Genomic DNA, 25964 nt, shown 5'->3' on the forward strand with positions numbered 1-25964 from the left:
CAAACTGAAAGGGTCTATTCACACCTATGTGCATTGCCATGTGACGCCTACATAGGTGTTAATGAGCCCCAAATTCGTTTTAGGTTACTTGAAATGCAAATATTCGATAATGTAACCTCTTATGTAAACCATTAGGATCTATGGTTTTACCTTCAGATGCATTCTGCTTGTATTTGGTGTCTGTCTGGAATGCTTCTTAGATCATTCACAGTTCATTGACAGGTGAATTTTACATGCAGTTGGCCTTCTCCTTGACCTGCCATGGAAAACTTTTACAAATGTATGTAAAGACCAATCTTTTGATTTGGATAGAGTGGGAAATTCACACGGCAGGAAGTGAAAAAACTAAAAAACAGTCAGATGTCCCATCTTAGTTGTCACCATAAGCTCCTGTTCACTGACAACCTAAACATGTTGGACTTTCCAACACTTGTACTGAATACAATGGTCACTGATGCCAATAGTGGGACGACCCTTCCCAGTGTGCACATGCACACCAAAACATGATAGTATTTCCAACCCCTTCACATTTTATCCAAAACTTACAAAAAAAGGTATTCAAGCTACCTTTGCATTCTCTTGTATGAAAATAGATGAAGTTGTGATGTTAACACACGTCTGTCAACACGGATGTGTTTTTGGTTCTTTAAAGACCTGAGAACTTAACATGGTAAAAGGATACATTGAATTACTCAATTCCTCCAGCTGAAAGACACAAAATGAAGAAAATGTATTAGCTGCATAAGTCCTATATATCATTTCAAAGCTGTGGTTAACAGAGCATTAAAAAGCTGCTGTGCAGGATTCACTGGAGAGGAACTTCGCTATAATAATGTATCCAGATTGAACACTGGTATAAGAGCAATACTGAATCCTAGATTGGTGTTGGCACAGCAAATGCAAGGGCTGCTGCCAGCCTCTGAGTGTATTTTTGCTGTGAATAATTTTGATTTAAAAGCAAGATTCAAGAATTTTTTGCAGTTGTGATATTTGTGGTCATCACCTGTTCACTTGCCTATGACTATGATGCTGGTCATACACAGCTCGAATTATGGACAATTTCTGGTAAATTGACCATAATTTGATTGTGGGTGACCCTGTCGGTACCACCTGCCTCTTCCAACTGATACTCGTATAACATGGGTGGAAAACTGTCGACCAACAGTGCCTAAAGCCACAGTTTAGGTATTCTGATAGCCTCTGCATCTGTAGTATTCTTCCATTCACACTGTTTAGCATGGCTGGTGGAATTTACTGAGCCTTATTGTGTGTAACTAGCCATACTCCCCTCTTTCTCTGGCTTCTTCCTTTGCTCGTGTTACTGGGTCTCCTGCTGATTCCTTTACTCTTCACCAGTCACTGCTGCTCATGCTGCCCTCTCCTGTCAGCCAATGTCTCCTAAGTTTTTGCCTCCATCACCTTCCTCATCTAATTTCTGGTACCTGATTGCTCTTCATCTCACTTGACCTAACTACCATTCTACCCCAGATCTCTGTATGGTTGTCTGCTTTTAACCCAGTGTTTCTCAACTCCGGTCCTCAGGGCACACTAACAGGCCAGGTTTGCAAGAAAACTGAAATACATCACAGGTGATACAATTTGCTGCTCAGTGATTGCAGTATTCTAGTCTTCATCTCCCCAAGGTAATACTTAAAATCTGGCCTGTTAGTGTGGCCTGAGGACCGGAGTTGAGAAACACTGTTTTAACCTATGACATTCCCTGGATCTGGGCACTAGCTTGCATCCTGGCACGCAGGGGAGGACTGGGCCAGGGGGCAGGGGGGCAATTGCCCCCTGGGCCACTCTGATGCCACATAAAAAGGCTTCACTGTTTCTGCCACAGACATGCCTAAAGGATTCCTGGTGAAGAGAAGTAAAAAGTCCCCCTGCTGACCTACTGAGTGCAAGATGAAGACAAGGACAGAGTGCAGGCCTCTCCCCCAACATGGATGGTGTAAACTGTGTCTGAGCTGAGGCGGGTTCCATGCCCCACTGGAGACTCTCCTCCCTTGGCCAGCCCACACCGAGCTGTCCCAGCTCCACCCTGGTGGCCAGGTCAGGAACCTGGATTCTGCCAGTGACTAGAGGGTACCTGGAGCGGAGCTTCAGCCTGGAATGGGGGTCATGATGAGGCCAGGAAGAGGGAGAGTGGGAAGAGGCACCATGGGCCTCTGGTTTGTACTTGCCCCCTGGGCCGAAAGTTGCCAGTCAGCCCCTGCTGGCACGATGCTTCTGCGGCTTTGCACAACTCATCAGGCTCTGTCCTTTTCTTTGTCTAAGACTTTATCCTGTCTAATCCCTTTCTGAATGTGTCTGCGTGCTTGGCATCAACCTTGGCCCGTCTGACCTAACGTTTTACTAGCTTTCTTTTGCCGGCAAATGGCTCCCTTGTTAAGACTAGATAATCACCAGCTTAGGTTTCTGGGGACACATAAAGAATAGATCGCACCCATAAAGCATAGCAAGAAAGTATCTGCTAGTGGTGAAACAAGGGCCTTCAATTGTTATTTGATCTTAAAAGTGGCCCAAAGTTTATACTTATAAGTTCAAACCTACATGCATATACTGTAGTTGCCTCTATCAGATAACAATGCATTTCAGATGGGTGCTATTTTTTATTTAAAAAAAAAAAAAAAACTGAAGAAACAAAAGCTTGTGGTGGCCAGTTTCTCACTCACTTGCATGTCTAAACCCAAAACCAAAATCATAATATTTTGCAGCTTACCAGTCCTTAGACAAGGTGACTGCATTCATTTTAATTTTTCTGAAATATTTTGTTTAATTTTACCTATTGATACCTACATGAGTCCTGTATCGAACCAATGCAATTCTCTTTCTTCCCAGTCTCACAGGGCAGATTGCTCCTGCGGCTGTCAATCAAATCCAGTGAGTTGGGAATGGGGGGATCCCATAAGAGAAGGTTGCAGTGCACAGAACGGGTAAATATACAGTGCCTTGAAAAAGTATTCATACCCCTTATCATTTTCCACTTTTTGTCATGTTACAACCAAATACATAAATGTATTTTAATGGGATTTTATGTGATAGACCAACACAAAGTGGCACATAATTATAAGGTGGAAGGAAAATGATAAATGGTTTTCAACATTGTTTACAAATAAATATCTGAAAAGTGTGGCATGCATTTGTATTCAGCCCCCCTGAGTCAATACTTTGTAGAACCACCTTTCCCTGCAATTACAGCTGCAAGTCCTTTTGGCTATGTCTCTACCAGCTTTCCACATCTAGAGAGTGACATTTTTGCCCATTCTTCTTTGCAAAATAGCTCAAGTTCTGTCAGATTGGATGGAGAGTATCTGTGAACAGCAATTTTCAAGTCTTACCACAGATTCTCAATTGGATTTAGGTCTGGACTTTGAATGGGCCATTCTAACAAATGAATATGCTTTGATCTAAACAATTACATTGTAGCTCTGGCTGTATGTTTAGGGTCATTGTCCTGCTGAAAAGTTGAACCTCTGCCCAAGTCTCAAGTCTTTTGCAAACTCTTAACAGGTTTTCTTCTAAGATTGCCCTGTATTTGGCTCCATCCATCTTCCTATCAACTAACTTCCTGTCTCTGCTGAAGAAAATTATCCCCACAACAAGATGCTGCCACCATCATTATTTACGGTGGGGATGGTGTGTTCGGGGTGATGTGCAGTGTTAGTTTTCTACCACACATAGTGTTTTCCTTTTAGGACAAAATGTTACATTTTGGTCTCATCTGACCAGAGCACCTCTTCCACATGTTTGCTTTAATCCCCCACATGGCTTCCCACAAACTGGACTTACATAGTTACATTGTTAGGGAGCTTGAAAGAAGACACCAGTCTATCCAGTTCAACCTATGATGAGTGTGTGTGTGTTTTCTGTCAATAGTACATTGTATACCCCTGTATGTTGTGGTCATTAGGGTGCCCATCTAATAGTTTTTTTAAACTATCAGTGCTCTCTGCTGATACCAATGCTTGTAGAAGAGAATTTCAAATCCTTACTGCTCTGACGGTAAAGAACCCTTTACGCAGTTTAAAGTTAAACTGCTTCTCTTCTAATTTTAGTGAATGTCCGCGTGTATTTCTAAATTCCCTTTCGCTGAAAAGTTTGTTCCCTATGCTAGCTTCGCCAGCATGATATTTGTACATTGATATCATATCCCCTCTCAAGCGTCTCCTCTCCAGAGAGAATAAGTTCAATGGTTGTAGTCTTTCCCCATAGCTGCAGTCCTCCATTCCCCTTATTAGCATTGTGGCCCTTCTCTGGACTCTCTCCAGTTCCAACACATCCTTCCTGAGGACCGGTGCCCAGAACTGGATGGCATACTCAAGATGCAGCCAGACGAGTCTTGTAGAGTGGGAGAATTATCTATTTATCTCTGGAGTGATTCCCCATTTTTATACAAGCCAGTATTCTGTTGGCTTTGCTTGCAGCAGCTTGGCATTGCTTGCCATTGCTGAGCCTGTTGTCTACTAGGACCCCCAGGTCCTTTTCCATCCTAGATTCCCCCAAAGGTTCTCCCTCTAGTGAATAACTTGTGTTTGTATTTCTGGCACCCAAATGTATTGCCTTACATTTTCCAACACTAAACCTCTTTTGCCATTTAGATGCCCACCCCATTATTTTGTTCAGATCTTCTTGTAAGGTTTCCACATCTTGTGTAGAAGTTACTGCCCTGCTTAGTTTAGTATTGTCTGCAAATAGTGGGATTGAGCTACAGTATATATCCCATCCACTAGATCGTTTATGAATAAATTTCAACAGGATTGGTCCCAGGACAGATTCTTGGGGGACCCAACTTTCCACACCAGACCATTTGGAGTACTCGCCATTTATCACCACCCTCTGGACTCGCCCCTGAAGCCAGTTTTCAATCCAGGTACCTACGTAGCTTAGTTTGTACAGTAAACATTTGTGGTGGACTGTATCAAATGCCTTTGTAAAGTTCAGATACACCACATCCACAGGTCTTCCTTTATCTAGATGGCAGCTCACTTCTTCGTAGAAGGTTAAAAGATTTGTCTGTCAAGAACAATTCTTTATGTATCCATGCTGATTACTACTGATATCGTTTTTATTACTAAAATCTTGTATATAGTCCCTTATCATCCCCTCCAATAGCTTGCAGACTATTGACGTTAGGCTAACTAGCCTGTAGTTCCCAGGGATAGATCTCAGCCCTTTTTTAAATATTGGTGCCACGTTGGCTTTTCTCCAATCAGCTGGTACCATTCCCATCAGTAGACTGTCTATAAAAATTAGGAACAATGGTCTGGTTATCACCTGGCTGAGATTCTTAAAGACCCTCGGGTATAAACCATCTGGTCCCAGTGACTTATTTATGTGAGGTTTTTCAAGTCTTATTCTGAGTCTGTCTACTGTTAACCATGAGGGTTCTTCCTGTGACGTGTTATTACCCTTACAGTCTAGGTTACTGTTGCCCCTCATTTCTTTTGTGAAGACTGAGGAGAAGAATTTATTCAGAACCTTTGCCTTCTCTCTGTCCTTTAAAGCCAGATTCCCTTCATCATCCTTTATGGGGCCAATATGTTCTAGCCTTACTTTCTTACTATTTATATATTTAAATAATTTCTTGGGGTTTTTTTTTTTTTTTTTTCTCTCTTCTGCTATTTGCCTTTCGTGTTCTATCTTAGCCCCCTTGATTGCGCTCTTACATTTCTTATTGCATTCTTTGTAATGTTGGAATGCTGACAATGACCCCTCAGCACTGTATTTTTTGAAGGCCTTTTCTTTTGGTTTTATATGCTTTTTTTTTTTTTTTTACACCTTGGAGTATAGCCAGCCCGATGTATTACCCTTGTGTTTCCTATTTCTAAGATTTATACTGAAACTAATTGACCTGTGGTCACTGTTTCCAAAGTTGCCCCGTATTTCTACATCCGCATTCAGGTCTGTATTATTCATAATCAGTAGGTCTAGTAACGCATTGTTTCTCATTGGTGCGTTCACCATCTGACCCATGAAATTGTCCTAAAAAACATTTAGGAAATAGCAAGCCTTAGACGAATGCGCGGTTCCTTCTGCCAAGTTTATATCTGGATAACTAAAATCCCCCATTATAATGATATTTCCCATCCTCGCCGCTATTCCAAGCTGTGATAGGAAGTCCGCCTCACCCTCCTCCCTCTGGTTGCGGGTCCTAAAGTATACGCCCAATATTACTTTCCCTTTTAGTTTCCTCCCTTTAAAGTTCTACCCATAAGGATTCCACCTCCTCCCTAGCTCCATTAGTTATATCGTCCCTCATATTCACTTGCACATCGTTCTTGATATACAGGCATGCCCTTCCCCCTTTTTTACTCTCCCTATCTCTGCAATAAAGAGATAACCCCTGAATGGTTGCCAGCCAATCATGATAGCTGTCAAACCAAGTCTCTGAAATTCCCACAAAATCTAAATCCTCCTCGTACATTAGCAGCTCCAGTTCTCCCATCTTGTTAGCCAGACTTCTAGCGCTGGTATACAAACTTTGTAATTTTGTCCAGGCACATACTATATCCTTGTTAGATATTATGAGGCTGCACTTTGGATTTGTCAATTTACCTACCTTGGGTATTGGATCTCTGGTCACCCTACTGCTAATACCCCCAATATTGCCTGCTGAACCTTGTTCCCTGCTGGCTAGCCATTCATTTGGGCCCTCCCCCCATCATCTAGTTTAAAGGCCCCTCTAAATTTTCAGCCATCTTCTTTTCCAGTAGGGCTGCACCCTCCCCATTTAGGTGCAGGCTGTCTCTGCTAAAGAGTCGTTAGCCGACTGAGAAGTTGGCCCAGTTCTCCAGGAACCCTAACCCCTCCTTTCTACACCAGCTCCTCAGCCACTTGTTAACTTCCCTAATCTCCCACTGCCTCTCTGGCGTGGCTCGAGATACCAGTAGTATTCCTGAGAATACTACCTTGGAGGTCCTACTTCTCAATTTAGCTCCTAAGTCCCTGAAATCGTTTTTTAGGACTCTCCATCTTCCTCTAACTTTGTCATTGATATCCACATGTATCATGACAGCTGGGTCCTCCCCAGCCCACCCAATAATCTGTCCACGAGATCCGTGATGTGCGGAACCCAAGCGCCCGGTAAACAACATACAGTTCGGCGTATATGGTCTTTGTGACAGATTGCCCTCTCTGTCCTTCTAATAAATGAGTCTCCTACCACCAGAATCTGTCTTTCCTTACCCTTAGCCTTGCTCACATCACACCCTCACTGGAGGAGTTCTTCTCCTGGCAGCTAGTAGCATCGCTCTGCTCCAGCAATGCTGGTCCCTGACTGGTTTCTCTGAAATCATGCAACAGGGCATATTTTATTGGGATGTTCCAGCCCAGGACCGGCCACCTTGACTCTTTCCCCTCTACCCTTCCTAACTTTCACCCAACTACTCTGCTCTGGTGCCTGCAACCTTGTATCTCCACCTCCCTCTGTACTGGCCCCTGCCAGTACCTGCCGGGTACGTTCCCAACTCTCCTTTAGTATGGAGATTCTTCTCAGAGTTGCCAGTTGCTTCCCTAGATTCAGGACCTTGGGCTTCCAGTGAAACAACATGCTTACATTTTGTATAGCTGTATTCGCTCTCGATCAGATGACCGAGGAACGCATACATGCAACAAGATGTGCACCGAGTCGCATCTCCACACCTGCCAGGCATCATACCACTAATAACTCTAACCACTAATAACCACTTAACTCTGTCCGATTAGCTGTTAACTAGCTTCCTGACTCTAATTTCCAAGCACACAGTTACTCCTCAGTCACGCACACAGTTACTCAGCAGTATTTAACACAACTCAGTTACTGAACATTACTCAGTTATTCAACACTACTAAGTTACGCAACAATACTCAACAATATACATGTACTCAATAATACACAACAATACTTAGTTATTTGCCAGTACTCAGTTACTCAACACTACTCAGTTACTCAACAGTACTCAACAATACACAGGTATTCTACAATACTCAACACTACTCAGTTACTCAATATGACTCAACAATACACAGGTAGTGAACAATAGATAACAATACTCAGTTACTCAACAATACTCAACACTACCCAGTTACTCAACAATACTCAACACTACTCAGTTACTCAACACGACTCAGTTACTCAACACGACTCAACAATACACAGGTACTCAACACTACTCAGTTACTCAACGTGACTCAGTTACTCGATACGACTCAACAATACACAGGTACTCAACAATAATCAGTTACTCAACAGCACTCAACAATACACAGGTACTCAACAATACTAAACAATAATCAGTTACTCAACACTACTCAGTTACTCAACAGCGCTCAACAATACACAGGTACTCAACAATACCCAGTTACTCTACAGTACTCAACAATACACAGGTACTCAACAATACACAGCAATACTTAGTTACTCTACAATACTCAGTTACTGGACACTACTCAGTTACTCAAGTTACTCAACACTACTCAACAATACACAGGTACTCAGCAATACTCAGTTACTCAACAGTACTCAGTTACTCAACAATACACAGGTACTCAACACTACTCAGTTACTCAACATGACTCAGTTACTCAATACGACTCAACAATACACAGGTACTCAAAAATACTCAACAATACTCAGTTACGCAACAATACTCAACACTACTCAGTTACTCAATGCAACTCAACAATACACAGGTACTCAACAATACTCAGTTACTCAACAACAATCAGCTACTCAACACTACTCAGTTACTCAACAGTACTCAACAATACACAGGTACTCAACAATACTCAGTTACTCAACACGACTCACGTACTTAACACGACTCAACAACACACAGGTACTTAACTATACAGACACTACTCAGTACTCAACACGACTCAGTTACTCAACACGACTCAACAATACTCAGTTACTCAACAATACTAAACAATAATCAGTTACTCAACACTACTCGGTTACTCAACAGCGCTCAACAATACACAGCTACTCAACAATACCCAGTTACTCTACAGTACTCAACAATACACAGGTACTCAACAATACACAGCAATACTCAGTTACTCAACAATACTCAGTTACTCAACAATACTCAATAATATACAGTTACTCAACATTATATAGTAGTACTCATTTACTCACACTACACCCTCCTCAGTCAGCTTCCCCACTACACACAGTCAGTCTTTTCTGTCACAGTCTTTTCTATTATTTTGTGTTGCGCTGCTCCTGCTCAGCCGCCCCTGTAAACTGATACTTGACCTGTAAACTGACACTCTCTCAGTGCTCCCACTGCTTCCCTGGTTTGCCTGTCACACTCCCCCTCCGGTCAGCAGTTTCACTTACCCGCTGCCTCTCCCTATCAACCTATCACCTCTCAGTCTCCCAGTCCGACTGTCACTCCTGTTCCGCCTTCCCGATGGGTGCATGCCTGCTGCTGCACTTGGTCCCTTGGTCAACCGCCGCCACTCTTGGTCCCCTGGGTCACCCACCGCCGCCGCCTCTCACGGTCTCAGTGAGAAGGGGGGGTCCGGTCCGCAGCTTCGAACTTCACACACACCACCCTCCACACTGTCTCAGTGACACTGTCTGCACTTCCGCTTCCTCAAAAAAATCAAACAGCACCACCTGTTGGGACTTCTTATGGCTTTCTTTCAACAATGGCTTTCTTCTTGCAACTCTTCCATAAAGGGCAGATTTGTGGCATGCACCACTAATAGTTTTCCTGTGGACAGATTCTCCTACCTAAACTGTCAATCTCTGCAGTGCCTCCAGAATTACCAGAGTAACCTCTTGGCTGCTTCTCTGATTAATGCTCTCCTTGCCTGGCCTGTCAGTTTAGGTGGACGTCCATGTCTTGGTGGGTTTGCCATACTCTTTCCATTTTCGGATGATGAACTGAACAGTGCTTTGTGAATATGTTCAAAGCTTGGAATTTTTTTTTTTTATTCCTAACCCAGCTTTAAACTACTCCACAACTTTATCTCTGACCTGTCTGGTGAGTTCTTTGGCCTTCATGATGCTGTTTGTTCACTAAGGTTCTCCAACAACTGTATAAGTACAGCTGTATTTATACTGAGATTAAATTACACACAGGTGGACTCTATTTACCAATTAAGTGACTTCCGAAGGCAGTTGGAACTTTTTAGATATTTATTTGTAAAACATTTTGAAAACCATTTACCTTCCACTTCACAATTATATGCCACTTTGTGTTGGTCTATCACATAAAATCCTAATAAAATACATTTGGATTTTTGGTCGTTATATATGACAAAATGTGGAAAATTTTAAGGGTTGTGAATACTTTTTCAAGGCACTGTAAATCAATTTTTTTATTTTATGTAAAAACATTGATGCCTTTACAATCGCTTTACTTTTTATCTGACAAGTAATAAATCAGGTTGGTCTGAAGACTGCAGTGTTTCTGGCTACTGCTAATCAAAGCAGTAGGGAAAGTAGGGAGGGCACAAAGAAAGGTCCATAAAGACATGGATGAGCGAGTTTGGGTGGAAGAACTTGACTGGCCTGCACAGGAGTCCTGACCTCAACTCGATAGAACACCTTTGTGATAAATTAAAACAGAGACTGTGAGCCAGGTCTTCTCGTCCAACATCAGTGCCTAACCTCAGAAATGCGCTTCTGGAAGAATAGTCAAACATTTCCATAGACACACTCCTAAACCTTGTGGACAGCCTTCCCAGAAAAGTTAAAGCTGTTATAGCTGCAAAGAGTGAGCCAACTCAATATTGAACCTTACGAACTAAGACTGGGATGCCATTAAATTTCATCTGCTCGTAAAGGCAGGCATCCCAATACTTTTGGTAATATAGTGTACATTTTCTTTTAAAAATACGAATATTTTTTCTTGACACACTTTAGGCCCCTTAGCACAAAGGGCATAGAGCTCCATGCAGTCCCAGCATTTTATTGTGTCCGGAAGGCACAGTTGCTGTGTCCAGCCCTGCTGACTGTGGCCTGCCATAGTCAATGGCAGGCTGAAATATATCAGGGGCCCTGAATGTGACTACAACTTGGTACAGAGTTTTGCCCCATCCATGCCCTGTGTGCAATAACCCCTGTCCTTAGTGGTAAAGGCTATTGTATGCATTCAATATATTTAGAGCACTAAGCTCTCTGTCACACAGATTCATTATTGTAAGAGATCAGCGTTTATAGGTGTTGGGGGCAATTAACTCACTGATAATGATTTCAGGCACAATTCTCATCTCAGCTGAATGTAGATAGAAGCAAGGCTTGCTGGGGACCTACATTGACCGCATTCCACCTGAGACCTATTTTCCATCCTACACAGGCTTTTGGTTCTTTTCCCCTATGGGATGTATTTCTATTTGAATGACTCTTATCAACTGATTTTATAGGAACTTTTCTATGTGTCTTGTCCTTGTGAACATGCGCGTGATCGCCCATGTTTTTTACTGTGAAACTTAATAAAATGTAAATTGTTTTTATATAAGTTGGTTTTGGTGTGATCCTTCTACTCCCACTGGCCCGCAAAGCCCCACTTTTTTCTATCCTTTTGTTTTGCATACCTATCAGGGGTAAGGGCCTACTCGCACGGTACCTTTTGTTTCTAGAAGCAAATAGAGCTATTAGTTTGTTTATGTGTTTCCGCGCTATGGATGTTAGTACTGTATAGCTGCTGCCCCCACTTAAACTATCTACTGTAGTAGTGTCTAATAGATGAATTTGCAAAAAAGGAGTGGGTTTGGCGCTGATCTATTCATAATTCATTATGTTAGACAAAGTTTTCATGAATCATACCGCGCCAAAATACCATGCCAAATGAGGCAAACACATAGATAAAGAAAATATAAAAATTCTGCATAAAATTAAGTGCCCAGTGAAAATGACCAATACTACATAACATATTAACACATGGTAAAAATCAATCATGCCTTAAACATATAAAGTGACCAGTGCTACCAATCATAAGTCATTGTGTGAAAAAGATAGTCCATCCATTAATTCAATGTTCCACCCTTCATGTATCAGTACTTCAAGTACTGCACTGGGTACAAGAATTGGTGATGTTTCAGCTGGAGAGAGTTTCTCAGAAGCATGCAAAGTGCCTGGTGTCTCGACACGTGCCCCCCTATTGTTGCCTCACTCACCAGAGATATCTCCCCTCAAAAGGGGTATGTATCCAGCATCCACAGCTCCCCCTGGCTGTATAAAGATATCCAGGGCCACCCCTAGGGTATTCCTCCTTGCTGTTACTTGCTCTCCCCAATGGTTTCAAACGTACATGCAAATGTCAAAGACAAGCTCCATAACGTGATACCGATAGGATTTTATTTAACCACTTTAATACAGGGCACTTCCCTCCCTTCCCGCCCAGGCCAATTTTCCCCTTTTAGCGCTGTTGCATTTTGAATGAAAATTGCGCGGTCATGCAACACTGTACTTACACCAAATTTATATCATTTTCCCCCCACAAATAGAGCTTTCTTTTGGTGGTATTTGATCACCTGTGCGATTTTTACTTTTTGCTAAACAAATAAAAAAAGACAGAAAAGTTTGAAAAAAAAAAAAGTTTTTTTGTTTATGTTATACAATTTTGTAAATAAATAAGTTTTTTCCTGCACTGATGAGCACTGATGAGACTGCACTGACAGGCACTGATGAGGAGGCACTGATGGGGTGGCACTGATGGGGTGGCACTGATAGGCGGCACTGATAGGCACTGATATGTGGCACTGATAGGTAGCACTGATATGCAGCATTGGTGGGCACTGATAGGCGACACTGCTGGGCACTGATAGGCGGCATTGATGGGCACTGATAGGCGGCACTGATGGGCACTGATAGGTGGCACTGACGGGCACTAATGGGCACTGATAGGCAGCACTGGTGGGCACTGATGGGCACTGATGGTCGGCACTGATCGGCACTGACGGGCGGCACTGATGGGCACTAATGGGCACTGATAGGCGGCACTGGTGGGCAATAATGGGCACTGGTGGGCGACACTAAAGGATGGCAATGATGGGCACTTGTGGGCAGCACTGATAGGGAGGACACTAGTGGGCATCACTGACGGGGAGGGCAATGGGGGGCTCCCTGAGCCCTGATCGCCATCCCTGGTGGCCATAGTGGGCATCCCTGGTGGATCTAGTGGCATCCCCCCCCCCGAGGGTCTGCACTGGTAATCAATGATCTGATTACCAGTGCCGACCCCCCCCCCTGTCAGGGGAGCCGCCGATCGGCGCTCCTTTACTCGTGCCTGTCAGGCACGAACTAAGGAAAGCCGATCAACGGCTGTTCCTGTTTTACTATGTGACCAGCCGTGATTGGACACGGCTGATCACATGGTAAAGAGCCTCCGTCAGAGGCTCTTTACCGAGATCGGAGATGCAGGGTGTCAGGAAGTGATGCAATAACGCTTTTGCTCCGCTCTACGCGTTTCGTCACACTGGCGTCATCAGAAGCGGCCTCTCCTGATGTCTTTGACATTTGCCTGTACGTTTGAAACCATTGGGGAGAGCAAGTAAGGACTCACATATGATTAGTAGCTGTGGTCAGTTTATGTGTTTTTGGTCACTTTATATATTTAAGGCATAATTGATTTTTTTCCATGTGCTTGTATGTTACGTAGTATTGGTCATTTTCACTGGGCACTTTTTTCACAAAATTCACTTTATTTTATTTTATGTATAATTTTTATCATTTCTTTATATATGTGTTTGCCTCATTTGGCACGGTATGATTCATGACAACTTTAGTCTAACATTATGAAGTATGAATAGAGCAGCGCCAAACCCACTACTTTTTTGCAAATTCAAATACAGCTATTGTCATCTCAAATGTGTCACCTCATTGCATCCATTTGACCTACAGAAACATCTGTACTTTCAAAAGTGCAACCAAACTCCTAAACAAACTCACTGCTATTGGCTCTATACACGAAGGAACCAGCCTAGCCACCATGGATGTGGAGTCTTTATATACCAACATTCCACAGGATTACAGTATTACAGCTTGCCTGTAATATCTTTAGAAACTGGATCAGCCTACTGAACTATTACCCAGCTAATACAATTTATCCTGACCCCCTGCCTTGCTCAGGTCCTCTACTTTGGAGCAGGGGGGGAGTAGCACTGCAATACTAATTTACCCCCCCCCCCCCCGATTATGAAAACCTTGTTATGGCTAAAATATAGGACTACTATAGGGCTAGCTACATGCCAATAACAACCATTGCCTAATTTCACTTCATCGATGATATTTTCATTATCAAGACTGCAGGTGAGGAGGATCTTTCCCAAATTCATAGGAACTTCAGCAACATTAACCTCAAAATAAAACCTAAATTAAAGGCTTAGTTTACCTTTTTTTTTTTTTTTTCAAAATTCCAGCCAATATACCCTTAATTTACCTCTGTTGCAGAAAAGAAAAAGCTTTCTTCTAAAGAAAACTCCTCCATGACCTCCTGGTATATGTCTTTAGGATGTTAAAACCGTTAGTAGAGCGAGGAAGTACTTTAGCAGCTGACCTCTTTAAAACACACACTACACCTGCCCTCCTCCCTCTCGCCATGAGCTGCTCTGCTGCATTCATAGGGCAGCCCATTGAAATCAATGGGCTGCCCTATGTGTGTCACGGGGAAAACACACCAAAAAAGTTCACTCCCACTACGCTAGGTGTCAGTGAGGCCTGAAAGTGAAGTTGGTGTGTTTACACAAGAACAATGACAGCTGATTGTCTCCACCCACTCTGTCCATAGTTGCCAACATTTGAAAAAAATGTTCTTACTTGAAAATGTACCACACCCACTTCCCTGAAGCTCCGCCCACTCCACATAATTAATCTCTGCCTACTTATCATCAGATTATAGGGTCTACTCAATAATGAGAGAATTACAGGAAATTGAAAAAGGAATTTCAAACTTAAGGCCAAAGTAGCAGAGTTGGAATAATTCTCCCATTCAGCTGGACTACTTCTGCCTAAAATTTAAAATTCTCATCACAATTTCCTGCAACTCTAAAGTGTCAAATGTGCTCAGGTGTAACCATACAAAAATTTAATATGTAAATATAAATACAGTGCGAGGTGTAAATAAGTACAATAAAACCTAATTATACTATCTGGTATAATTAGGTTTTATCGTACTTATTTACACCTTGCACTTTATTTATATTTACATATTACATTTTTTGTATGGTCACACCTGAGCACATTTGACACTTTATTCACATGTCATGTTACCAGATATTTTTGCACATTGTTTCTTTGCATATGTGGTATTTTACCTTTAGGAAGCGTTACCACATACCTTTCCTTTCTCACATCCTACCTACCTTCATGTCTGTGAATGTCATGTCTTCACTCTACAGGCGTCCTTCTCTGCTCTGCTGTGGTGGCACCGGCGAGGCGCTGCCGAGAACGAGTGCCTTTGATTTAAAAATGGCGTCAGGTGGCGCCATTACGTAACTGCGCATGCACCCACCTGACCAAGCTTGTACAAGCTTTCCCAAGCCCAGCAGGTGTCGGAACGGCACTTGCACCGTTACGATGTTGGCCCGCAACCATTTTTTTTACCAGCACCGCCTGCCCGTATTTTACGGGCAGCCAGATTAAGAGGCGGTTGGCAACACTGATTTGCCGGGACAAGTCCCAGCAGAGTAAATTACCCAGGACAGGCTCCTATTTGCCGGGACTGTCCCGGCAAAACAGAACAGTTGGTAAGTATGCTCCCTCCCATGTAATTGTATAAAACTGGTCATGCACTATGCAATGAACAATCTAGTCAATTTGTATCAAACCAGGCAGGCTCTTCCACTACATGGTTGATGGCAGACAAGAAGGAGATTGTAAAATCAGATTATACAAGTGTATGGTCACCTTAGAGGAAGAAGTAGGAAAGTGGGTGGAAATAAAAAAAGAGTTGGTACAGTAATGAAGGAGGTGTGGTCCAGAGAGGCAAAACACATCCTATTCTGTGTTAGGCAGGGCATGATGGGATATGGCAGTAAAGTCAGTGCATGATGGTATATGAAGTTTCCTGGATGATCACATGATGCTACAGGAAGTCAGGACTCAGAATGAATTTTTTAAATTTTGAACTGAAAGCTGTAGACTGAAGGCTGCCATAGGCTTTATAAGTGAGAGATAAGCACATGGGGATAGTTTGGGCAGAAAAGCCATTAGAAAAGATTTCTATGTATTATGAAAAGTGAACTTTGCCTTTAAATCACTCACAAACAGAAATTAACTTCCTGGATATTACAATCCATATTATTAGAACAAATGTAAAGAAAACCCACAGACCATCCTGCATACCTCAGACATGATAGCTTTCATCTCGGAAACATAAAAAAATTGTCATCCATAGCCAAGCCATTAGGTACAATTGGATCTGCTCAGATCCAAAACTCTTTACAGTATAAACAGACATAAAATAAGAATTGGTTCCACTAGAGGTCACCTAAATTTTGCTCTAAGAAAAGAGTGAAAAAGAACTCCAGCCTCTTCTGCACGAAGATGAGGGACTTGAAGAAACATTCCTGGAACCATCACTACTAGCATATTGACTGTTCAACCTAAGACAGCTTATTGTGAGAATGTCCCTAAACAGCCCAGTACAAAATTGAACATCTCCCTGCATGCATTAGAGATGTGACAACTGCACACATATCCACAGTACTGAAACCAATACCAGGACTGCAACAGGAGTACAGAATATAAGATAACTTTTGCTACACATCCTCAAGTAGTGGTATACCTGATATTGTGTTCAAAATGCCCCACAGGACTCTATTTCATAGAGGCGGGTCAAACACTTCATCAGCAAATTAACCCTAATTGATTCACAATTAGCAACAACAAAAAAAGATATGCCTGTGACAGCGCATTTCTTCAGAAGATACCACAGCATACGTGATCTAAATAATATGGTACTGATAGGGAACTAAATCAATAAAAGAGAGGCTGGAGTGGGAATGTAAATGTATACACAAATCAAATTCTGCACTGAGGTCTAGATTGGGACTGCAATTTTATGTGCCACTATGATTTCATTACATTTTAGACCTTTGAAATCAAAGGCAGTTTTGCTCATGACCAAAAGGATGGAAAGTTCAAAAGGATGTAATGAGGTGACAATAGCTGTATTTGCATCTATGGACATTTCAAAAAGACATTTGTGGTGTAAGGTAATTGTGCAATAACACCTCTAAACTCTGATCTCTTAAAATAGTCTTTATCACTAAAGTGTGTCAAGAAAAAAGAAATATATATATTTTTTAATGTATATCTCATTGCTCCTCCTATATTTGTGTATACATATTCAGGTTTCCAAACCATTTGATTTTGAAATTGAAATTTTAACTTAAAGGGGTTGTAAAGGCTAAAAGTTTTTTTTACCTTAATGCATTCTCTGTATAAAGGGAAAAAAACCTTTTAGATGCAGTTCCCCCTAAATTCTTACCTGAGCCCTATCTAGGTCCAGCACTGCTCTCTCTCCCTCCCTACTGGACTCAGTGAGAGCCAGCTGAGGTCAATCAGGGATCTGTGTCAATAGATGCAAATAGTGCGACTTAGGCTGCCTTCACATGTCAGCGTATGGATCGCGGGCAGAATCGCCGCAATTCCGCCCGCGATCCGGAGATCATTGCAAATCGCGGGACGCCTGTGCGTTGCCCGTGATTTGCAATAGCACCCCAAACGCTGAGCGATGTTGCCGTGATTTCCACCTGACGAATCGCGGTAACATCGCGCAAAAAAAAATCGCGGGTCGCATTACGCCTAAAAAAGTACAAGAGCTTCTTTGGAGCGTATTGCGTCCCGCAATTTTTTTTGCGCGATGTTACCGCGATTCGGCAGGCGGAAATCGTGGCAACATCGCTCAGCGTTTGGGGTGCTATTGCAAATCACGGGCAACGCACAGGCGTCCCGCGATTTGCAATGATTTCTGGATCGCGAGCGGAATCGTGGCGATTCTGCCCGCGATCCATACGCTGACATGTGAATGCAGCCTTAGGAGCGAGCCTGCATGAGTACCTCCCTAGTAAGCAGCTTGCTAAGGGAAGTACTTAAAGGCAGAAGGAGCCAGGAGCACTGCCAGAAGAGGAGGATTGGGGCTGCTTTGTGCAATGGTTTTGCAGGTAAGTTAAATATGTTTGTAATTTAAAACACAAAAAAAAGACTTTAATATTTCTTTAAGTTAGCCAGTAAAAGGAGCACTTGCGATAGAACCGCTGCAAAAAGTTCAAAGCAATTTTTATCCTGTTACATGTAACCTGTGTTGGCAGCGTTCTGCTTTTGAGAATATAATCCTGAAGATGTGTAAAAATATATGATCTCTTACATTATTTAGTAGCTGCTCCAAGTTTCTCTCCGCATGGGTCTCTTCTCTTAGTTCTTCTGCACATACATCTAGACTGAAGTGAAGGCGAGCTAACTGTTCTTGCATTTCTCTTACGCGTTCCAGTTGTTCAAATGTGCATACCCGCCCTGTGGCAAAAATGGAAAAGTATGAAAAATATGTTCAGAGAGTAATGGTAACACAGCGTGGCAGGTCTGAGCCAAGAAATTAGGATGCATGATGTAATCTGCTATAAGGCCATACAGCCTGGGGAGTCAGTAAGAGAACAGACTACCTTCACGTTATTAGCTTTTTCTTAATGAAAAAGTCCTAAGAGGAAAAATAGGACATTAATATAACATCACATGCCATTCTGCAGCTATTTATTATGGAAAATGAATAGAACCATGCAATCACAAAAATATGTGGTAATAGAGGGCAGAACAATAAAACTGGCACTGAGTGCACATAACTGAACTCTTTTTTTTTTTTAAATAAGGAGGAAAAAGCATATTTTGGTGCTACACGTATTTGGTCCTATTTATAAAAATAAAAACAGGATTTAAATTTGGCCATTTCATACAATATACAGTTTTTGGTGTTTACTTCTTCTTTAATTTCACATTTTTATATTGTTTTTACTTTTATATAGTTAAGAAGAATAAGGCTTTCGATATGCTGCTTCAGGGCCGCTGATAGGGGGAACCACCGGTCCTCTTGTAGGGGGCCCGAGCACACAGGGGGGCCCACACAGGGAGGGGGATTAGTAATGGACAACAAATACAGAACTCTTCCTCCAGCAGCTGAAAGCTGAACTCTCTCCCTGCTGCCAGCTTTTATCTGCTGAGAAAGGTACAGTTGTCCCTCACTAATCCCCCTTCCTGTGTAGGCCCCCTTTCCAGCACTGGCTCTAATGTTATCTCTGCTTCTGAGTTTATCTGTAACTTTGTTTCTCTCCCTCTGTCTCTCTGATTCCCCAGCTCCAACTAGCCAGCCTGTATATTTTTTTCATCTCATCTTCATTTTTATTTATTAACTCAGGCTGGCTAGTTGGACCTCGAAATCACACGGGCGTCCCGCAACCTGCATTGGTTCAGGATCGCGGGCAGAATCGCTGCAATTCTGCCTGCGATCTGAGACGCCTATATGTGAATGGAGCCTTAATATTTTCTTGGGGGGGGGGGGGTGCTGTCAGGTCTGTACAGGGCCCTGCGATTTCTATCAGCAGCCCTGTGCAGTAAAAACTGATATGTCAAGTTTCAGCATTGGAAAAGATAGAACTCCGGCCTTCCCTTCAGTTTTGCACAATTGTAGAGGCTCTTCTACTGTGCTGAAATTGCTTACTCTGATTTTACAGCATACTGCAAGCTTCTCAGAGAATGCATTAGAAAGGGTTTCATATCGGACAGAGCATGTCTCATTTCCTGGCTGGAAAACACTCAGTATCATCTAGCTTTTTCTTACCCAGGCTTACCATCCTTGGCCTTCCCCTTTCAATTATTTGATTTAATTTTATTTCAATGGTGGGGACTCTGCACCACATGTGGGGATTATGAGGGTGCTCTTCTTGAAAATGTATCCTGCTTAGGAACTCCCATATCTCCAGACTATTGCTAGCCAAACACTCAGCCGAAATTCATATGGACAGTTCTTTCGTTTTTCGGGCCAGTTAATGGGCACAAATCCGTAAATCGGTTTTGACATTTTTGAACCGAAAAAAAACGAAGGACAAGTTTGAAAATTTTCTGCCGAACGAACGATAAATTGAAAGAATGTGTTTCTCGTCCAAACTGTCTGCACTAGGTATATGTGAAAAAACGAACAAAAAAAAAAACAGATTTATTTATATCCATTGAACAATTTATCGGTCAATACATGATGGCACTATCGTTTGCTATTACGGCCATGTGTTCGTTTTTTGAAAATGAGTTTGAACGATTTTTGTATAGTGTATGGCCAGCATTACATCTACCCATCAAGGATTTTTGATATTTGCATTATCTCTGCTAAAAGAGCCAGACCACTGCTTACATCAGTGCTGATGCTTCTCAGCGTGCTGTGATTTTTTTTTTAGAAAGCTCTGTGCAACACCCACCAGCCATGATCTATTTGAATTGCATAGAGAAGAACAAAGATCCTGTGATGACATTAGTGGGTCTAAAACATAGTACTGTATATATGGTTTGTATGCTGCTATGGCTAGAGACAAGGAAAGGTATTTGATACAATTTTCAGGTTTCCGCAGGCCTACATGGCTGAATGCTAGAGATAAATAACTAGCTGACTGGGATGGCAATGCTGGGTTAGTGTCAGTTAGTCAACATTTATCAGTACAAGACACAGAAGAATAAATTGTTTTTGCCAAATTCAATGTGGTTAAAGCCTGGTATACACGATGAGATTATCGGACAAATGATCATCTGGTTTTTTTTTACATGCTAGTCTCATATCGAAAATGAAGAGTTTACTAAAATTACAAAAACTCTTGTAAGTATGACAGAATAAAAATTCAGAAGTGATGTAATGTATTGTAGTGAATTTTTATTGTATTTTCGAACAACTATGCTGAAATAAACGAAAATCATACAATCTTGTATCGTACAAGAAAAAGTTTTGTGATAATATCGGATGAACTGTTGTGATCGGCTCTCGAAAGCTGTGTACCAACGATCAGATTATCATAGGATTGCTTCAAAAGCTGTATTTTTCGTATGATTTTCTGATTGTGTGTACGGGGCATTAGGTGTCAAGATCTACTTTATAGTTTCATAGTATCATAGTTGGTAAGGTTAAATAAAGACACCAGTCCATCTAGTGCCAGAGGAAGGTTTTTTTTGTGATGACCAGCATGCTGCACTGCAATTTGTTTCCAGGGAGACTGTTGCCAAGAAGTGGAGATATACCTTGTTGATCAGTTTTTACTACTGCTGGAGGATCCTGCTCAACAGCCCTGTAGATTCTTAAGGTTATCTCCTTCCCCCTACTACTTAGCAAAATTAAAAGTCTGTTTGAAGAACTGAATGACAATGTAGCTTGAAGATATGATCTTAGTGTTCTGGGCACATGAAGTTCATGAAGATCCTATCCTGCGAATAGTCTGGGTAGGTCAGGAATACTCTGCTCACTTGAAAGATGAAGCCACCTTGGGGATAAAGAAGTGTTAGACCTTCTTCCTACAGGGCATACAATGAAATACTCCCATGCAGGGCCATGTTTACCTGCATAGGGATGCACAGATGTTCTATATATCCCCATTCTGGCAGCCCCATTGATGTTTGTTATGACAAAGCAGCTGCATTAACACAGCCAAAATGACATCCATGTGGGTGCAGGTGCATGTCCAAGGTGAGTTTGGAGGCATACACCCACATGGATGTCATATTGGGACACAGCGGCGGTGTCCGTGCAGCTGCTATGTTTCCATAGACATCAATAGGAAAGCCTGCACAGTAATGCATGGAACACCAATGCATCCTTATTGGGGACAGCACGACCTTACATGGGTGTATGGTATTGTACGCCCCTTGTGAATGAGGCCTTAGATTGCTCTGAGTACCACTCTGTCAGGAAAGACACTTATAACTCAGGAACTCTCCTTCCTGAAGGTTATGGTTAATAAGAAAACTTTTTCTAAGGTAAGGTGATGTTCCACAAAGAACATTCTTCTGAAGGCATAAAAAAGTGCATATGTAACAAAAATGTTGGGTCTCATGTCCTCTCCCCGGTACACAGCTCCCCCTCACCTGCCAAGCACACATTTCTCAGCAGTAGCATCCACACATCTTCTCCATCCAGCTGGAAGCCGCCTCCCGGAAGCGCTGCTCTAACTGGCAAATCTTTTCCGGGGCAGGCTGGCCTCCTCGCTGACCTCAATGGTGTTGTGCTAGGTTACTGGAGCTGTCATTGATGTGGCGGTGTGTTCTTCCACATCTCTGTTGATGTCATATCGCAGAAAACACCGGGCAGCTGGTGCGCCTTACAGGTAACACAGGTAACATCAAGTGTGTCCACCTGCTGGAGAACTATGAGTCCCAGCGTGTCCAAACATTGTCTACCAGCACACTAATCCACTTCCATTGCCCTACTCCCCTCGGAATGTGTCTAATGTATGCTGGGTGTGCATGTGGCAGATAGTTTCCCTATTATTGATAGTGTTTTATATATTTTATACTGGATATATATGTCATGCTGGACACAGGGACTCATCCCTAGGGCAGGCTGCCCCTACTTGTTGTCATTTTTTGGTGCAAGTAGCTGGTCTTGCCTAGGGTGCAAAATAAACTAGGACTGGCCCTGAGTATAGAAGACTTTAAAATACAGCACTCCGGGACTAACATACACACACTTCTCATTAAAAATAGATTGGTTAAAATTGCTTGGTGCGTTAAGCAAAGACATATCAATGTCTAAAGCCCACTGTTGGCCAAGGAAAGATACAGTAGCTGTCCCAGTCTCTCAGCTGTGCCCCTGGGAAACTGAGCCATCCCCTCCCCTGCCCAGCCCAGCGCTCCAGTGAGAGCTGGAGGAGTAGAGCAGAGAGCTGGTGACTGACAGTCATCTATCTCTGCTCGAAGCGGAGAGGAGAACTGATCATTCAGTGGTGTTTGATTGCTCAGTTCTCAGTGCAGAGGCCACAGGAGACAGATGCACCGTCGGATGAATGCTGCATCCACCTAGATGAATATAAGGTTTTTTTTTAAATACCCCATACTTCTCTTTTAATACTGGCATGGCCATCAATTAATGGTCAACATATTTCACAGCCAAATCCACTTCGAACTGTGTATGGCCAGCCTTATGCCCCATACACACGTGCAGATTATCTGCAGACTTTTGTCTGCAGATTTACCTTTTCTATGTAGTGCAAGGGCCTGCCAGATTGCATACAAATTGAAAATGTTTAGGTTTGACCTCATATTATATGGTTTTGGTAAGTCTGCAGACAAAAGTCTGCAGATAATCTGCACGTGTGTATGGGGCATTAGTCTAAAATTGTAGCACACATAATCAAATGCAAATCATTGTATTTATTGCCTAAAGCAAGAAGACTGACAGAGACTCAGGACACACCACGCATGTGCTGAAGGTGTCTGTAGACCCTCGTGAGTGGTTGCACAGCCATTGGAGGCCTGAACAACAAGCAAAAGAACTCTAGGAAAGGGAAAAAATACATAATGATGTCCAAAGTGCTGCTATGTGCAGAAAATGAATCTCCAGGAAAACACCTTACCATTCCTTAGAAATAATTCTAATTAAAAACCTCTTTAGCTACCCAAGGTGTAGGACTATGCACGAGGGAGGCTGAACCCAGACAAACCTCAAACTAGTCGGTAAGTAAGGTGGTCTGCAGGTGAAAGGTCTTGAGGACAAAAAGTTGTATGCTGCGGGGTCATCCCCTCACTCTTTTAAATATTTAGACTGGTCCTGTAGGCAGGGGAGGGCTTGCAGCCTTAGGCCTGGGGGGTGGGTCCAGTAAAGTGGCCCATTAAACCACAGAATCAGCTCCCCATCCATGCCCACCTGGTTTTATAACATAATATATTGATGTTATGAAGCAAGACAAATATGATACAACGTGGTAACATAATTTAATGCAGCCTCACCAGTGCCCATTAATGCAGCCTCACCAGTGCCCATCAGCTCAGCCTCATCCGTGACAATCAATGCAGCCTGATCAGTGCCCATAAATGCAGCCTCACCAATGCCCATTAATACAGCCTGATCAGTGCCCATCAATGCAGCCTCATCAGTGCCCACCAGCTCAGCCTCATCAGTACCCATCAATGCAGCCCCCACCAGTGTCCATCAATGCAGCCTCATCAGTGCCCATCAATGTAGCTTGATCAGGTCCCATCAATGCAGTCTGATCAGTGCCCATCAATGCAGCCTCACCAGTGCCCATCAATGCAACCTCACCAGTGCCAATCAATGCAGCCCGATCAGTGCCCATCAATGCAGCATCACTAGTACCCATCCCTGCCCATCAATTCAGCCTGACCAGTGCCCATCAATGTAGCCTGATCAGTGCCCATCAATGCAGTCTGATCAGTGTCCATCAATGCAGCCTCACCAGTGTCCATAAATGCAGCCTCACCAGTGCCCATCAATGCAGCCTCACCAGTGCCCATCAATGCAGCCTCACCAGAGCTCATCAGCTCAGCCTCATCAGTGTCCATCAATGCAGCCTCACCAGTGCCCATCAAAGCAGCCTGATCAGTGCCCATCAATGCAGCATCACTAGTGCCCATCAGTGCAGCCTCATCAGTGCCCATCAATTCAGTGCCCTTTAGTGCAGCCTAATCAGTGCCCATCAATGCAGCCTGATTAGTGCCCATCCAATATAGACTCACCAGTGCCTATCAAATGCAGCCTGATTAGTGCCCATCATTGCAGCCTGATCAGTGCCCATCCAATGCAGCCTCACCAGAGCCCATCCAATGCAGCCTGCACTGCAAAGAGAGGAGAGCTGCTGGATTACATAGAATGGGGATGTCCCACTTACCCAGCGTTGCCGCTGTCATACGAAGTCCCACCTCCTGGACTGGGTCCTATGATAGACGTGACCAGTATGCTGACTATCATAGGAGCTGGTCCAGGAGGCGGGACTTCGTATGACAGTGGCCCCTGGGTAAGAGGGAGATCCCCGCTCTGTGTAATCTGGCGGCTCTCGTCCCCCCCCCCTCCCCTCCGTGGCAGTTCAGCGGGACCCATGGTAGGGCCGCCCCTGGGCACCCCTCCTCTGCCTACAGTAAGTTGATGGTCACCGCGGCCGTGCCCCCGGCCCTGACTTCATTCTGCCACAAAAAGTAATTGTCAGCGGGCAGTGGGCGGTAGCAGCCACTGGCTGTTTTGACTATAAGTTAGGGTGGCCTAGGGGAAAATTGCCCCCCGGCCCAGCCCACCCCTGCATGTAGGTGAGGACAGGGGTGGAGCTCTATTGCTAGTAATATGCTGCCATGTAGGCACCAAGAAATTAATTTTAGACTGTGATAACAATTCAATAAAACCTCACACTTATTCTACGGCTATCCTCCTGCCATTTTTACCAAATGCCTGAAGTTTTCCAGAGTGAAAATCGTTGAGAAGGCTCAGAAGACCACCCTCCATCTCACAGACATGGGAAACATCAGTCAGGAAAGAGTGTTGAAGGCTAGGTGCAGAAGTAACCCCTTCGCATGGTGCAGGGGGTCGAGGACGCTCTTTAATGCCCCTGGGAAAGGTACAAACAAGAGATTTTCACATTATTATTACATCCTTCCAAATACTTGGGTACACTTACATTGCAGCAAGAAGTATAGAAACATTTAGCACAATAATGTATCAATATTAGTCCAATTCCTGTGTCACAAACAATAGATGTTCAGGTTCCTGTCCACTCTCTGCAGCCCTCTTTCATTTATTTTTTCTTTTAAAGCACTGTAAAGGTAACTACAGAGAGCAGTGCTTTAGCTGTATGCAGGCAGGTTCCCTACTGTACTGTGTGCTTTAGTCAGTAAATTGGCTGCCCAGGTCAGGGGGAAGTGGGTAAAATGTTTGCCCCCTTCCCTGATCATGTTTGTGGGCTTTTTCTGGGGTCTTTCCTCCCCTTCCATGTGATATACTGTAAAAGGGAAGAGGTTCGGGTCCCAAGAGGGCTGGAGAATAGGAACCTTGCTG

General features: G+C 43.2%; 2 protein-coding genes across 2 annotated transcripts in view; both read right to left on the bottom strand.

The window, feature by feature from the left end:
• The window catches only part of PTP4A2 (protein tyrosine phosphatase 4A2), a 326374-nt gene that overhangs the window by 259672 nt on the left and 40738 nt on the right, over window positions 1-25964 (bottom strand). The window lies entirely within an intron of this gene.
• The window catches only part of CCDC28B (coiled-coil domain containing 28B), a 56208-nt gene that overhangs the window by 5225 nt on the left and 25019 nt on the right, over window positions 1-25964 (bottom strand). The window contains exons 3-5 of the mRNA XM_082245159.1: window positions 25355-25518; window positions 18312-18457; window positions 683-705 (exon numbers count right to left, since the gene is read on the bottom strand). Of these exons, the coding sequence (XP_082101285.1) occupies window positions 683-705; window positions 18312-18457; window positions 25355-25518 (333 nt within the window). The remainder of the gene's footprint in view (window positions 1-682; window positions 706-18311; window positions 18458-25354; window positions 25519-25964) is intronic.

This window comes from Pelophylax lessonae (assembly GCF_965119305.1).
Source record: "Pelophylax lessonae genome assembly, chromosome: 2".
Taxonomy (NCBI): domain Eukaryota; kingdom Metazoa; phylum Chordata; class Amphibia; order Anura; family Ranidae; genus Pelophylax; species Pelophylax lessonae.